A 14003-nucleotide genomic window follows, 5' to 3' on the forward strand; every position below is an offset into this window, starting at 1 on the left:
ATGGTGTGCAGTTGGAAAATCTTTGTAACTTTATTATTCATTGTGTTTGATTTCACTGCAACAACAGTACTTCTAATACATGGCAATGATTTACATAGATTTACATCTCAATTTTCACAGTATTCATTTACTCACTCATTTGTTGATCTCTGGTTTTTATCAGCATTACGATTTTCAATCATCATTGGAGCCAGTCTTGCTGTATTGTTAAACACCAGAAATGCAGTCCCTCGTTTGAAATCTTCCAAAACTGTCATTTTACTCACTGGAGGTGTGATGCTTGTATTTTTAATCGTTAAGTTGTTAGTTTATTCAGAGGACCAGGCAAACCTTAAAATCAATAAACAACCCTGGTTCTGGGGCCTGTTTGGATGGACATTGGTTGCCTTAATATTATTTTATGCTGATTGGATACTGCTGAGTACAGTGAAGCCAAAAAGACTGCATCTCCTCATCAATGCTGAGGATGGCACTCATGATGAAAATGAAAAGTTGCTAAGCAACCATGTTGGTGATGATGTATATTCAAGAAGAGACCTTAGTGATAGTGACAGCGATAGCGACAGTGATAATGATAGTGGTAGTGATAGTGATGATGAGCACACAGGAACTAGAGATCGTAAGAAGAAGAAAAAGACATTGAATTCTGGAAGTCTGCGTAGATTACTGTCCTATAGCAAACCAGACTGGATATTGATCGTTACAGCATTTATTGCACTCCTTGCAACATCTATAGGTCAGTCAAACACAATTAAAAACCATTTTTACAGGATGAACAGCACCCTTTAGTGGTATTTGTACACCAGCACTTCAGTAAAATGCTTATTCTCAAAGAAAAAATATTACCAAAATTTCTAAATGTCCTTAAAGCCATACTTGGGTGACATACTACTTAGCAAGTGTATACATGTACTATTGTTAACCTGGAAATTTTCACCAACGACTTTTCACTAGAAAACAAAAATGCAACAATAAGTATTTACTATTAAAAATGCCTTCTTGTACTTGAACACAATGTACCAGTCTGGTAATTTGTCTTTGAGAACTAGCTGAAAACTGTAAAATAGCAAATTTTACTACTATTGAAAATATCCAGGTATTACAGTATCCTTTATAGTAATTGATTCATTTCCTATATGTATGCGTCAATCATTTAAATATGTTTTCAGTTTCTATCTTACACTAGATAAACTATTCCTTTATAACACACACACACACACACACACACACATATATATAATAAGAAAATATGAATAAATTTGTTATCTTTCCCTAGGTGAAATCTTCCTTCCACTGTATACTGGTAAAGTTATAGATGGTATCGTGGTCCACCAAAGTCACAGTGAATTCACTCAAGCAATTATAATAATGTCATTGATATCAGTTGGAACGTAAGTAAATGTGATAAAAATGTCAAGAATACATTGCATGGTGGTAATAATCTTAATAGTATCTCATATCAAAATCATGACGATCATCATTTGTACTTTTATTTTCATGATGGGGTGACTTTGGATACATCAAACATCTGATGTTAAAGTGGTCATATGGATGAGGTTAGGGTATTTATTTTTAATTTCAATTTATAAAACAATTTTATCATGGCTTTCCACTTGAAAAATCAATGTGAAACAACATATGCCAAGTCCTTGTTTGTAACTCAATAAATGGCAAAAGATTAATAAATGTGTAAAATGTTTGGTATTGTATGTACAATAAATGGCACCCCCCTTTAAAAAGAAGAAAAAAAAGAAGCTTTTTGCAATGTATTGAGTTACAAACACAGACTTGGTCTATGTTCTTTCACATTATAAATAAATACCAATTTCTCATCTATATGGTCACTTTAAAGGTAATATGTGAGCATCCTTAAAATATGTCATTAAATCCTTGACTTAGTTTACCTAAAGGTGATGCTGTAGATAATAATAATGAAAACACATTTCAGTTTAGTAACAGAAGTAATTCTTCATTTGAAATAAAATTGATAGAAAATATTGACTATATCAACTGTACAGGTCTCATTATTATGTACATTAGATTGTAGTCTGTTCCTGTACTTTTATGTATAAATATCATTGCACAGCAGTTTTATTTATACATTATAATTTATTACGTGTAATACAACCAAAAATTTAGTTATCCTGCGCTAGAAACATATGTTGTATTAGTTCCACTTACAATAAAAGCTTTAGAAAGCTGAGTTATTTAGTAAATTATTTATGCTCTGAGTTCAGAATTAATATAAAAAATGTAATACTATATTCACCTATATCATTACATTCTTTGCTTCTAAACCACAAATATCAAATTTTCTATTCAATCTTTTTATGCCTGTGTTTTCAGAGCTTTAACAGCAGGTATTAGAGGGAGTATATTTATGGTTGTCATGGCAAGACTGAATATCCGAATCCGTAATCTGTTATTTTGTGCTATTACAAAGCAAGAAATCGGATTTTTTGATTCTACAAAAACAGGTAATAATTGATATGAATAACTACAACACTTGTTTGGATTTAGATAAGTCTGTTTCTATTATTTATTTATTTATTTAAAAAAGGCAAATCTATTTATTATTTAGAAAATAACATTATTTCAGCAGATACATTATTTGACTGTACCAGTGACAAGAATTGACAACCAAAATATAGATGTGTATTATATAGTTGATTCAATATCATAAGATAACTGACATTATTTAAATATTCTTGATTCAAAGCACAGAAAACATTTACAAAATTACAAAATTAATGATTTTTTTCTGTATAGGTACAGCCTTTGGAAGAATTGCACTTTGGCAGTGTAGTGTATTGCAATATATATGTTATGACAATAATGACCATATTAATAATTGACGAATGTCTGATAACTAACAAGCTTTCTCTTTTCTGTCTGTCTGTCTGTGGGTCTGTCTGTCTATCTATCTATTTGTCTGTCTGTCTGTCTGTCTTTCTGTCTATGTATGTATGTATGTATGTATGTATGTATGTATGTATGTATGTATGTATGTATGTATGTATCTATTTATCTATGTATGTATCTATCTATCCATCCATCCATCCATCCATCCACCCACCCACCCACCCACCCATATGTCTGTCTGTCTGTCTGTCTGTCTGTCTGTCTGTCTGTCTGTCTGTCTCAGTATGTCTTGTCTCTCTGTCTCTCTGTCTCTCAGTATATTAATCCATCACTGTAACTGAGTGGTATCATACATACTGTGTATTTGTATAGAATCTGACAGGGTTTGATTTACGGAAACTTAAAAGAAACTACTATTATAATCAATGGGAATTGATCAGTTCTGACAAACACTTTCTGTAAGGTGTCAAAAAATCTATAATGAGAGGGTCTACATATATAAACATATTTAAATGAAATTCAGTTTGTTCATTTAAGACAAAAGTTGTTAATATTTAGTTTCACTGTAAGTATTTAGACAAGGAAATACTTACTCAATAGAATCATGTTGTTGTAATATACAAATTAATCCATGCAACATTGGATCCATGTACATTACAGCTGAAAAGTGTGTCAAACAAGTCATGCATAAAATTTGTTGACATTAAGGAAAATTAATATTTCTTTGAAAAACAATGGTAACTGACATAATGATTTGAAGTGTGTCAGCAGATTGTAAGACTTTGTGAAAATATTTGATAAGTGTGAATGAAATAGGGTACTTTGATATCTGTATGGAATTTGTAGAGAGTAGATAACATGATTGATTTCATTCTATGACCTTTGACCTAGAGTAATTGTATCAGGTGTGCTAGTCAATATGTTCTATGTTGACCTCAATAGCATAATCCTATTATTCAGATTTCAACCCTATTATAATGTCGCAATAATTAAATTTCTGTTGTCTATATTGAAAGAGAAAGATTAATACTGGTAGGAACAAAATGTTTGACAATATATGTATCTACCCATGGTCCTATGTATTAAAAGAAGGATCAACTCATAAAAAGGGATTTTGTCTTGTGTGATAAATACTTGAGTTATTCAAGTGATACACTTAAAGGCCAGGGTTTCAATCCCAGGTTCTTGCATTATTGTTATCTTATGAGTATAGCCATGAGGATTACAATTATTCTTTTGTTCTGGACCAACTTTTTCTATAACTCTTCCAGACAACTATTTTTCATACACAAATCGTAATTCTAATCAAAAGTGTGTCTCTAAAGCAATAGAATTATCTCCTGTAGTATAATTAAATGTTATTCCCCAATATTTTTCTTTGTTCAGTCAAAGAAAATATAGACGAGTAGTGAACAACCCTAAGGTCATGAGTATTTTCTGGGTGAATGAAGAAAACTATTGGAGAATAACATAATTATATACCATCACCAGTAATATGACAGAAAAATTTGACAGTAATGGTAATTTTGAACATTTTGGCTCATATTTCGTACACAGCAGAATCAGTGACGTAAATACGCGTTGTGGTGATGTACATGTAGATTTGTATTGTCATGATGTAGACCAGAGTATATATTCCATATTTTTTTGTTGAACTTGGCTTGTGCATGGTATAATAATCTGTATTTGTCCTTACAAATAAATGTCTTCATATGGTTTCACACTTACTCCTGTAAGTAACTAGATAACTGTTGTTGTAGTCAAAATATTAATCCTATTCCAAACTGGGCCATTAAAGCAATAGAATAATCTCCTATAATCTCTTATTTCTTCTTACAAATAAATTCCAACCTATGTTGTCAGACTTAGCCCTTTAAACAGAATGATATATTATGTCAAGTTCTAGTAATTTATAATATTTTGTTTGTTTTTATCTCTTAAAGGTGATATAACATCCAGATTGACATCAGACACAACTGCAATGAGTGATGCAGTGTCATTAAACTTGAATGTATTCTTGAGGAGCAGTGTGAAACTTATCGGCTACCTTGTTATAATGTTCAAGTTGTCATGGCAACTGACAATTGTGACGCTGATTGGTATTCCACTAGTAGCTGTTGTTTCTAAATTCTATGGAAAGTATTACAAGGTATAGGCAAATCTTTTTCCTGTCAGTGAATAATGAATCAGGCCATCCTACAATAATTTTGTATATTGCCAGTTGTCATCTCTATCAAGTCTGTTAGAAACTACACTCACTTGTCCGGGCATTACCAGTGTTCTGGATACCTCAAATTTCTTTCTGGGCTGTGATTTTTTAGAGGGCATAGTCCAGTCATGTCGCATAGCATCTGTCATACACAAGTAAATACATTCTATGCAAACACAGTCAGAAAATGACATGAATGTCATTTAGGACTGAGAACTGCTAAAAGTACATTGCACAGACATTCAAGGTCAAGAGTCTTGACTTCAACTTGAACATTATTTTATGAAACTTTAATTTTGCAAAAACATTAATTTAGTTACTTAACAATCCATAACATGAGTAACATTTGTATTACTGTCATATGAAAGTCAAGAAAATGAATGACAGTAATTATTATTCTGTTATTAAATTTTGTAAGGTAATATTCATGATATTAATTTTCACTTTTAATAGTACAAGTAGAATTTAATGTCGCAATCAAAACTAGGTGTAGTAAGATAATGTACCACATTTTTATTCTTCTCCAGAAATTATCAAGACTTGTACAAGACACTCTGGCAGTAGCCAATAATGTTGCTGAAGAAACAGTTTCATCGATGAAAACAGTGCGAAGTTTTGCTAATGAGGCAAATGAAAATAAAAGATATTCAGACAAATTGAATGAGACATACAAAGTTAGAATTAAACAAGCATTTGCATATGGTGGTTATATGGTCTCCAGTGAGGTGGGTTGTCTAGCCTACCTGTAGACTTGACTGACTATTGCTACTATGCTATTCTGCTATCCTAACTGAAATTTTGATTTTTTGAATTTTCACTATCGTAGTAAGAACAGCGAAATTCAAATTCAAAATGTCAGTTAGGATAGCAACTAGAGTGGTAGTACTAGTCCATCAAGTCTACATGTAATCTATGGGTTGTCATGCAGTCTTGCTGAAATTTTGACTGCAAGGATTTTAGTAATGTCTCATTTTTTGGGATTAATTTTCGCCATTGAAAATACATACAACCATTACTTTAAACATTTCAATCCTAATTATTAATTGATATTAAATCATTAATGGTGCATACATTACTGTAAACCTTTACAGAATATTTCAAAGAACAGATCACAGGATGTTACTAGTGTGATGTGGATTTTTGGGTCATGATAGAGAATGATCAATAATTCTACAAAGTAGGAATACATTATCAATAAAATGATAAAAATCCATACCCACTCATCTATCTCAACTTGTAAATCAATTTCTGACTCAATAATATGAATATCTAGAAACACGAAGTCTCTAGGAATATCTAACGTACTTAGTTATTATATACCAATGAGTCTCATTACATGTATTCACAAGTGTTGTTGCGTGATCAGAGTAGTGATATCAAAAACAACCATATGAGGCCAAACAGCATTAACCAGGTTTGAAAATGACAACATAAACTGCCAGTTCCTTAAAACCCAATCATAGTGGGGACTATGTCATTTTCAATGACTTGATATTATATACGAATGACCCTAATACATGTATTCAATAGACTGTGTTACTGTGATGTCATTAGAAAATATTGCAATACATATTGCATGTAGACACATCGTTTGTCATAGTTTTGTGTTCACTCACTTTAACCATCAGCCAGACACATGTGATATTTTCAAGCTTTTGTGAGATGGGAAAATGGAAAAGTAAAACTTAATTACTTTTTTAACAAAATGAAAACGGTTGTAGGTAGTAGGTAGGGCACACAGTTAATTCATATATCATGATAAGACTGAATTACTATATTGTGGTATTGTACAAGTTAGTACATGTATACATTGTGTTCTGACATTTCCATTATTCATTAGAAAATTATGGTGTATTTGTGTGTGTGTGTGTGTATGTATGTATGTATGTATGTATGTATGTATGTATGTATGTATATATGTATGTATGTATGTATGTATGTATGTATGTATGTATGTATGTATGTATGTATGTATGTATGTGTGTGTGCATGTGTATATGTGTGTGCGTGCATGTGTGCGTGCGTGCGTGCGTGCGTGCGTGTGTGTGTGTGTGTGTGTGTGTGTGTAAAGGGATATAGCATGACACTGGTTCTCAAATCCTGCCATTGAAATTCTCTAACTTAAGTTTTATGTCTGTGTGTTTATCTTTCAGATGTTAGAACTTGCCTTAAGTGTTCTTGTTTTATATTATGGTGGTCATCTAGTAATGACCGACAGAATGTCAGCTGGAAAACTCATCTCATTCATTCTGTATAACCTGGAACTAGGAGATTCCCTAGAGGTAAAGTTACAAACTGTGACCATATAGAGATTTATCACATGTCCATATATAGTAATGCCTGCTAAAAGTTACAAATAATGACCTTATATAGAATTATCACATGTCCATATATAGTAATGCCTGCTAAAAGTTACAAATAATGACCTTATATAGAATTATCACATGTCCATATATGGAAATACCTGGTCATGACTATATATAGAATTATCACATGATCATATATTGAAGTACCAGCTATTTTGCATAAAGATTTAGTCTCCCATATTAAAGTTATATGTCAATAGTAAAACTGAATATTTTATCAACTTATTAGATTTCAAGAAATTGATTGAAAATTTGTTTTATGCAAAAGGTTTGCATCTATGAATTGATAATATTGACAAGCTGTTAAAATGTTCTACCTCTCATTACAAGCACTCAACCCATATAACATATCTATTTATTTGACTTAATAGGCCATAGCAACTGTGTATACAGGATTAATGCAAGCATCAGGGGCAGCTGAGAAAGTATTTGAATTGATGGACAGAGAACCTAAAATTAACAACAATGGTACTTTACTTCCTGGTGATATACACGGACAGTTGGAATTTAAAAATGTGACTTTTTCATATCCAACTAGACCGGAAACTAATGTACTAAAGGTAAGTTGCTCAAATTATGAGTGACATGAGGGGCCTTGTCGATACGAGTCAAAGATGAAGTGACAAAACCCCTTAGGTCATGAGTATTTTCAAGCTGAATGAAGTGATTATATGAGTGCAAGTTTTAGGCCCTTACAAATACAAATTATTACCCCTGGCATGGATCTATAGCGGCACAACAGCCCTTTATACTTCCCCAGCTCCCTGGGGAGCAGTCAATTGTTCATCTGTATACCTGCACATTCTGTAGTACGTGTCTCAAGAGGGCATGTTTTACATGACTTTAATGCTGTGTAGTTCTTTTTGATGACTGTGCATTTTATTTACAGGATGTATCATTTAAAGCCTCACCTGGTGAAGTGATAGCATTGGTAGGACCTAGTGGTGGTGGTAAAAGTAGCTGTGTAAATCTTATAGAACATTTCTATGAGACATCATCAGGTTGTGTATTATTAGACAATACACCAATACAAGACTATGATCATAGATATTTACATACCAAGGTAAGAACATGTCTGAATTTTAGGTACCTGCAAAAGTGCTTCACCTTTTGCTAGAGAGTCAAAATGGAAGAAGGTTGACTTATTTTCACGCATGTCTATAGTAATACATGTATTAAAGCACATGGAGTAGAAGATAGTGTGTCAACCAAGAAATTCAATGTTCATTATTTTTGTAATGCGCTTATAAGGCAGTAATATTCTATTTCAGGTACCTAGAATTTGTAAGGTGACATAATGTGTAACTTTATGGTTCTTTATAGTAACTATTTTTTCATCAGTTGAATATCCTACATAAGTCCAACGACTAAATCATGTCTTATAGATATTTTACCAGGTATTCTGTTATCAGGGTGACATAAAATAAAACATTATCAAGGCATATTCACCTAAAAAATGAAAGTGCTGCTGTCTTGGTTTACATAATCTGTAACTTCATTGTTCTTAGTAATAGTGAAGTTACCTTATTGGAATCTAGTTTTTGAAATGACTATTTATCAATTTCTATTCTACTTCATTGTTCTTGATAGTTACTAGTATATTTGTTACAAAATTAAATATCCCATGTATTAGTCTAACTACTAACTTACATGTTTGCGCCAGTCTTACATGTAAATAACTCACAGTGTATTACAGTACTGATATATATGCACTTTTTGTAAATTCATTGTTTGTAGCTTAAAATTGGCCCTCAGTTTCTATAAGTATGACAGTTTTGTTGTTGACTACCTGTGGCTATGTATTAATTTACATGTTTTACAATGTCCTGATAACAATCAAGTTGCAACCATATAGGATACATTTATGGTAAATTTCTTCTTTGAAATAGGGATGCAGTTTATCATTTATTTAGATTTTTTTTGGTATGTGTACCCACAGATAGCATTAGTAGGACAGGAACCAGTATTGTATGGTAGATCTATTAAAGATAACATAGCCTATGGTATGGCGGACTATAATATGTGTCAAGTACAGTCTGCAGCTGAAATGGCAAATGCACATAAATTTATATCAGAATTAAAGAAAGGATATGATACAGAGACTGGAGAGAAGGGTACACAACTCTCAGGTGAGTCAGAACCCGGATTTTACAAACATATATATTGTGTATGCAGTCTTCTTTTACTGTCATAACTTATAAACTATGGGTGAATTCATTATATTGTAATTTCATGCACTGGTTCCAAATGTACAGTAAACTGTGTACATGGGCAGTATTTCTAAAATGTTGTTACAGAGAAGAACTCACAATCAATGACAATATAGCTATATTATTACCAAATCTGATGTAAAAAATCCAGCATTGAGACTCTGCAGTGATTTTTTATATAAATGTACCATACATTGCAGGTGGACAAAAACAAAGGGTAGCCATAGCAAGGGCACTTATACGAAATCCTTCAGTTTTGATACTGGATGAAGCTACCAGCGCACTGGATGCAGAAAGTGAATTTCTGGTGAGTTGAAAATTTAAGCCAGTCATTACCCTGGGGTGAACGCTGCAATATCTAAGGGCCTTCTAAGCCTGGGGTGAATGCTGCAATATCTATGGGCCTTCTAAGCCTGGGGTGAATGCTGCATGCAAGATCTATGGGCCTGTTACACCTTTCTATGCATAGCCTCTTGTGACATTTGAAACCGATAACATTATCCCTATCTCTTTCCCATAGAGTGGTGCCCTGCCATCATTTTTGCATAACAGGTACAGTGATAGCCAGACAGACATCTTTGTAAAAACAGAGTTTTTTTCTTCATTATTATTTTCATGGTGTTGATTATTTTGGAAAGGTCAATACACATGGTCAGCTCATATATGCACTTCTGGAATGTCAATAGTGTCTGACTGAGTAAATCAGTAACTCAATGAATCTGCAGGCACTAACTTATTACAGAGTGCACATGCACAGATTGTACTCACTAGACAAGTAGTGCTGATCATGCATAGACTAAACAGTTTACTATTAGCATAACATTAATATGACATCATGGTTTACTGCAGCTGGCATGAAATGATAAAGACAGAGTGTAATGAAACCAAATGACATATTTAACACACATGAGATGGCTTTGAATTTCCTAGACCAAGGTCCCAGCTATCCTATTAAAGGTGAATTGATCTGGGGATATCCAGAAAAATAACATTCATGAAATGTAGAGTCCACTGTAATGTTGAAAATTTCTTTTGCTTTACATGTAATACTAGTAAACTTTCTGTCCCAACAAATCAAATAGCAATGAGTTGGTGCAATGCGGTACAAAATACTCCTACAAAATGACAATTTGATGAAACAACTGGAAATGGGCCTCAACTACTGCAGATTGAAATGACTTTACAGTGGAGAACCTCATCCTTTTACCTTTAATATGTTGCTTAATGATACAAACACATTATGTGTAGTCAAGGAACATTTACAAGTAGTCTATCGTGTAAGGATTTAAAGTTTCTCCACTGAATGAACCCTGATACAACTTTCTAAGTTTGATGTAATTCCTTCTCTCTACATTACAGGTCCAGCAAGCCATTTACTCAAATCTTAGAAACCGTACTGTCTTGATTGTAGCACATCGTCTGAGTACTATAGAGAAAGCTAACCGTATTGTAGTAATAGATAAAGGTAAAGTAGTTGGACAAGGTACACATTTTGAACTGCTGACACAAAATGGATTATATGCACAGCTGGTACAAAGACAACTATTGGGTACAGAATCTACAACTACAACAGAGTCGTCACTGCCACAACTGACTGCAGGTCCAATGTCTTGTGTACCTCTTAATCCAATCCCACAATCTAATATCCGTCATTACAATATATCAGATGAAGAATCTGAAATCTCAAGTCCAGGTGGTATTACATTTATTGTTGGTTCCAGTATATGATAGTTTATAACAATCTTATAAATGTGTACAAACTGTCAAACACAGCAATTTTTTAAAGATGTTTACATTCTATTTTATGACTCTGATAAGGCTTTTACTTCTAAGTGTGTTTTTCTTATTTTGTTTTTTGTATTTATATTTTGAACTGAAAGACTCTCAGGGTAGCTTACAGGCCAATTCGGGTGGGTATCCAGTGGGAAAGAGCACGTCAAATACACTGAGTATGTTCACCAGGTCTTTACTATCTAGCTGCTTGGGTGGAACTAACTGTACATGTGACAACACCCATCTACAAATATTACAGTATTTACACATTATTATTCATAGATTACAGATCCATGGTTTACTATGTGTGCTCCACATGATCAGACATCTTACCTCATCACATTCCTTTCCCCATAGGAAGATGAAAAATAATTTTAATGTTTACACATGATGTTAACCATCAGCTACTTAAACACTATGTCTGATGTAAAATCTGGTCATCTCATGTAGGCACAGTTTTCTTCAGTAAGAAATCATTCTAGGAAATTGCTATACACTAATAACACAATAGGATGTCTGGATAGACAGTTCTAACATAAAAATCTATTGACGTACCCCTTGTGCATTCATGTAACGACATCTGCTAAACAACAACAAACTTCCAGCCATTGCCACCTTGCAGCTTTTCTGTTTAGATTTGATTGTATCACCAAAAGAAGACTGTCTAGGTATACCTGAAAGTATGACACACAATAGATAAAAAATGTTGAATTTTTTTAACGAACTTGTCTAAGAAAGTAAAATTAATAAAATTACCAGAGTGTAAAAGTGCAAAAGGACCAGGCAAAAAAATGTTTCTAATAACATGATAACAAGAACATGTGACATAAATTAGTACAAATTCTCACCATTTTACCTGTTTTAAAAAAAAAAGTCGGTGTCGGCAGAATCTAGTCTCGGTCGGGTTACCGGAAAAAGACAGGTTATTTTTATTTGGCCATAGTATGAGTGTATATTACATTTTATTTGTACTTATTCTGTCCGCTTTCCATTGTCAGTCATTTAAAAATGTATGGAACAAAATATCTATGCTTATCACAATCTATGAAATATTGGTGCTCGTTCTTTCCACTCTTTCAAGATTGATTCCCAGGAAAAGCATGACAAATCTTCAGGTGCATTTCTTCTTAGAATTGATTTGCCTTTCATTCCACAAAGACCTTCACATTCACTTGCTGCTTTCCGTGTTAACCGACTAACTACAGCTTCTTTCGTTTCTGGACACGGCATAATGTCAGCAGCAAATTTTGGAAAGTTACCATTGACCAGTGATTTGACGATTGATTGCTGGGTTTCTGATACCTCAAAACAAACTGGCTGATTGTAGTTGATTTTAACTTACTGGGACAGTAAAACATCCTAAACATGTTAAAAAAGAAAAAAATAAAGAAAAAATAATAAAGAAAAAAACCCAATCGACTAACACATGCATCGGTGTATATGCGCCATCACAGAACGTATGTACATACACTCTGAATATTGATGGGCAAAGCCAAAGAATTTGCAAACTCACCTGAACACAGCCATGTTGCCTTTCTCCTTTGACTTCGCCAAACAACTTTGTTGATATTCGTTGGCTATGAGGTAGAACATTTTCCTTCTCTTCTGTAGATTTCTTTGTTGTTGGTGCGACCGATAACGATGATATCTTTGCTTGTCTCTTTGTTCAGATGGTGACATTCGGCAGAACACCCCCTCGTGACTTTAAATTGTGTTCAAGCTTGTCTAATTTCATTCTACCTGCATACAATTGATGGACGTCGTCGAAACACAACTTGCAAACCCCAGCACGTTTGTGGTCTTCTTTTTGTAAAGGGACACAAAATAAATCATGTAAATAGGAAGTGAAATGATCGTCTGTAGGAAACACAGATCACCTTTTTATAGGGCATAATTGTACACCACACGGCACACTCCATACACGTAAGTTTGAATGTGGCAATTGTGGACTTTGTTGGCGTTTGACTGTCATCCGCAACTCGGTAACATTTATTACAAAACTTAACATGGCATACAGTAGTCTAGGTCCAGACTGGCCGCATTACATACTCAATGTACTCCCATTACTATCCCAGTCTAGCTCAGGTCCCAACGAAAGGTGTCAAGTGTGTTTGAACCCCTATGGTTTATGAAGAAGGAATGGCACATGTAAAGTAATCCATCACAAATTGACAGGCTCTCATGTGGGAGATGAGAATCCCATTCCTTTGGGTCCTCAGTTGCATACATAAATGTTCTTTGGGGAATTCAACAAGCCTGTTACATCATGGAAAGCACTTGTTTTAATGTTATTGATGTGTAATGTGGCACATAGATCACTTACCAGCTTTGATATGTAATTAGTTCCTTGATCACTTAAAAGTTCCTCTGGGATACCAACCCTACTAAATACCTCTATCATATTGTCAGCTACTGTCTCAGCCTCCATGTTTGGAATTGGTAAAGCTTCTGGGTACCTAGTAGCATACAGTCACACAAGACTATAAAAAACATACTTGCTCCTCTTTGGCTTCATGTTAAGGGACCAATGAAGTCAGTTGCAATTTTCTTAAATGGAACAGCAATAATCAGCATTGGAATCAT

The 14003-nt window shown here is 33.7% G+C and overlaps 1 protein-coding gene across 1 annotated transcript; it reads left to right on the forward strand.

Annotated features, from left to right (window-relative positions):
• LOC144449096 (ABC-type oligopeptide transporter ABCB9-like) lies at positions 1 to 11415 on the forward strand. Its single transcript, XM_078139525.1, has 12 exons — positions 1 to 547; positions 608 to 736; positions 1277 to 1391; positions 2347 to 2477; positions 4806 to 5011; positions 5599 to 5796; positions 7225 to 7353; positions 7809 to 7997; positions 8327 to 8500; positions 9377 to 9566; positions 9848 to 9954; positions 11007 to 11415. Exons 1-12 carry the CDS (start codon positions 1 to 3, stop codon positions 11373 to 11375), a joined length of 2484 nt encoding a protein of 827 aa, XP_077995651.1. The 3' UTR covers positions 11376 to 11415.
• The last annotated feature ends 2588 nt before the right edge of the window (positions 11416 to 14003 follow it).

This window comes from Glandiceps talaboti, chromosome 18 (assembly GCF_964340395.1).
Source record: "Glandiceps talaboti chromosome 18, keGlaTala1.1, whole genome shotgun sequence".
In the NCBI taxonomy this organism is placed as follows: domain Eukaryota; kingdom Metazoa; phylum Hemichordata; class Enteropneusta; family Spengelidae; genus Glandiceps; species Glandiceps talaboti.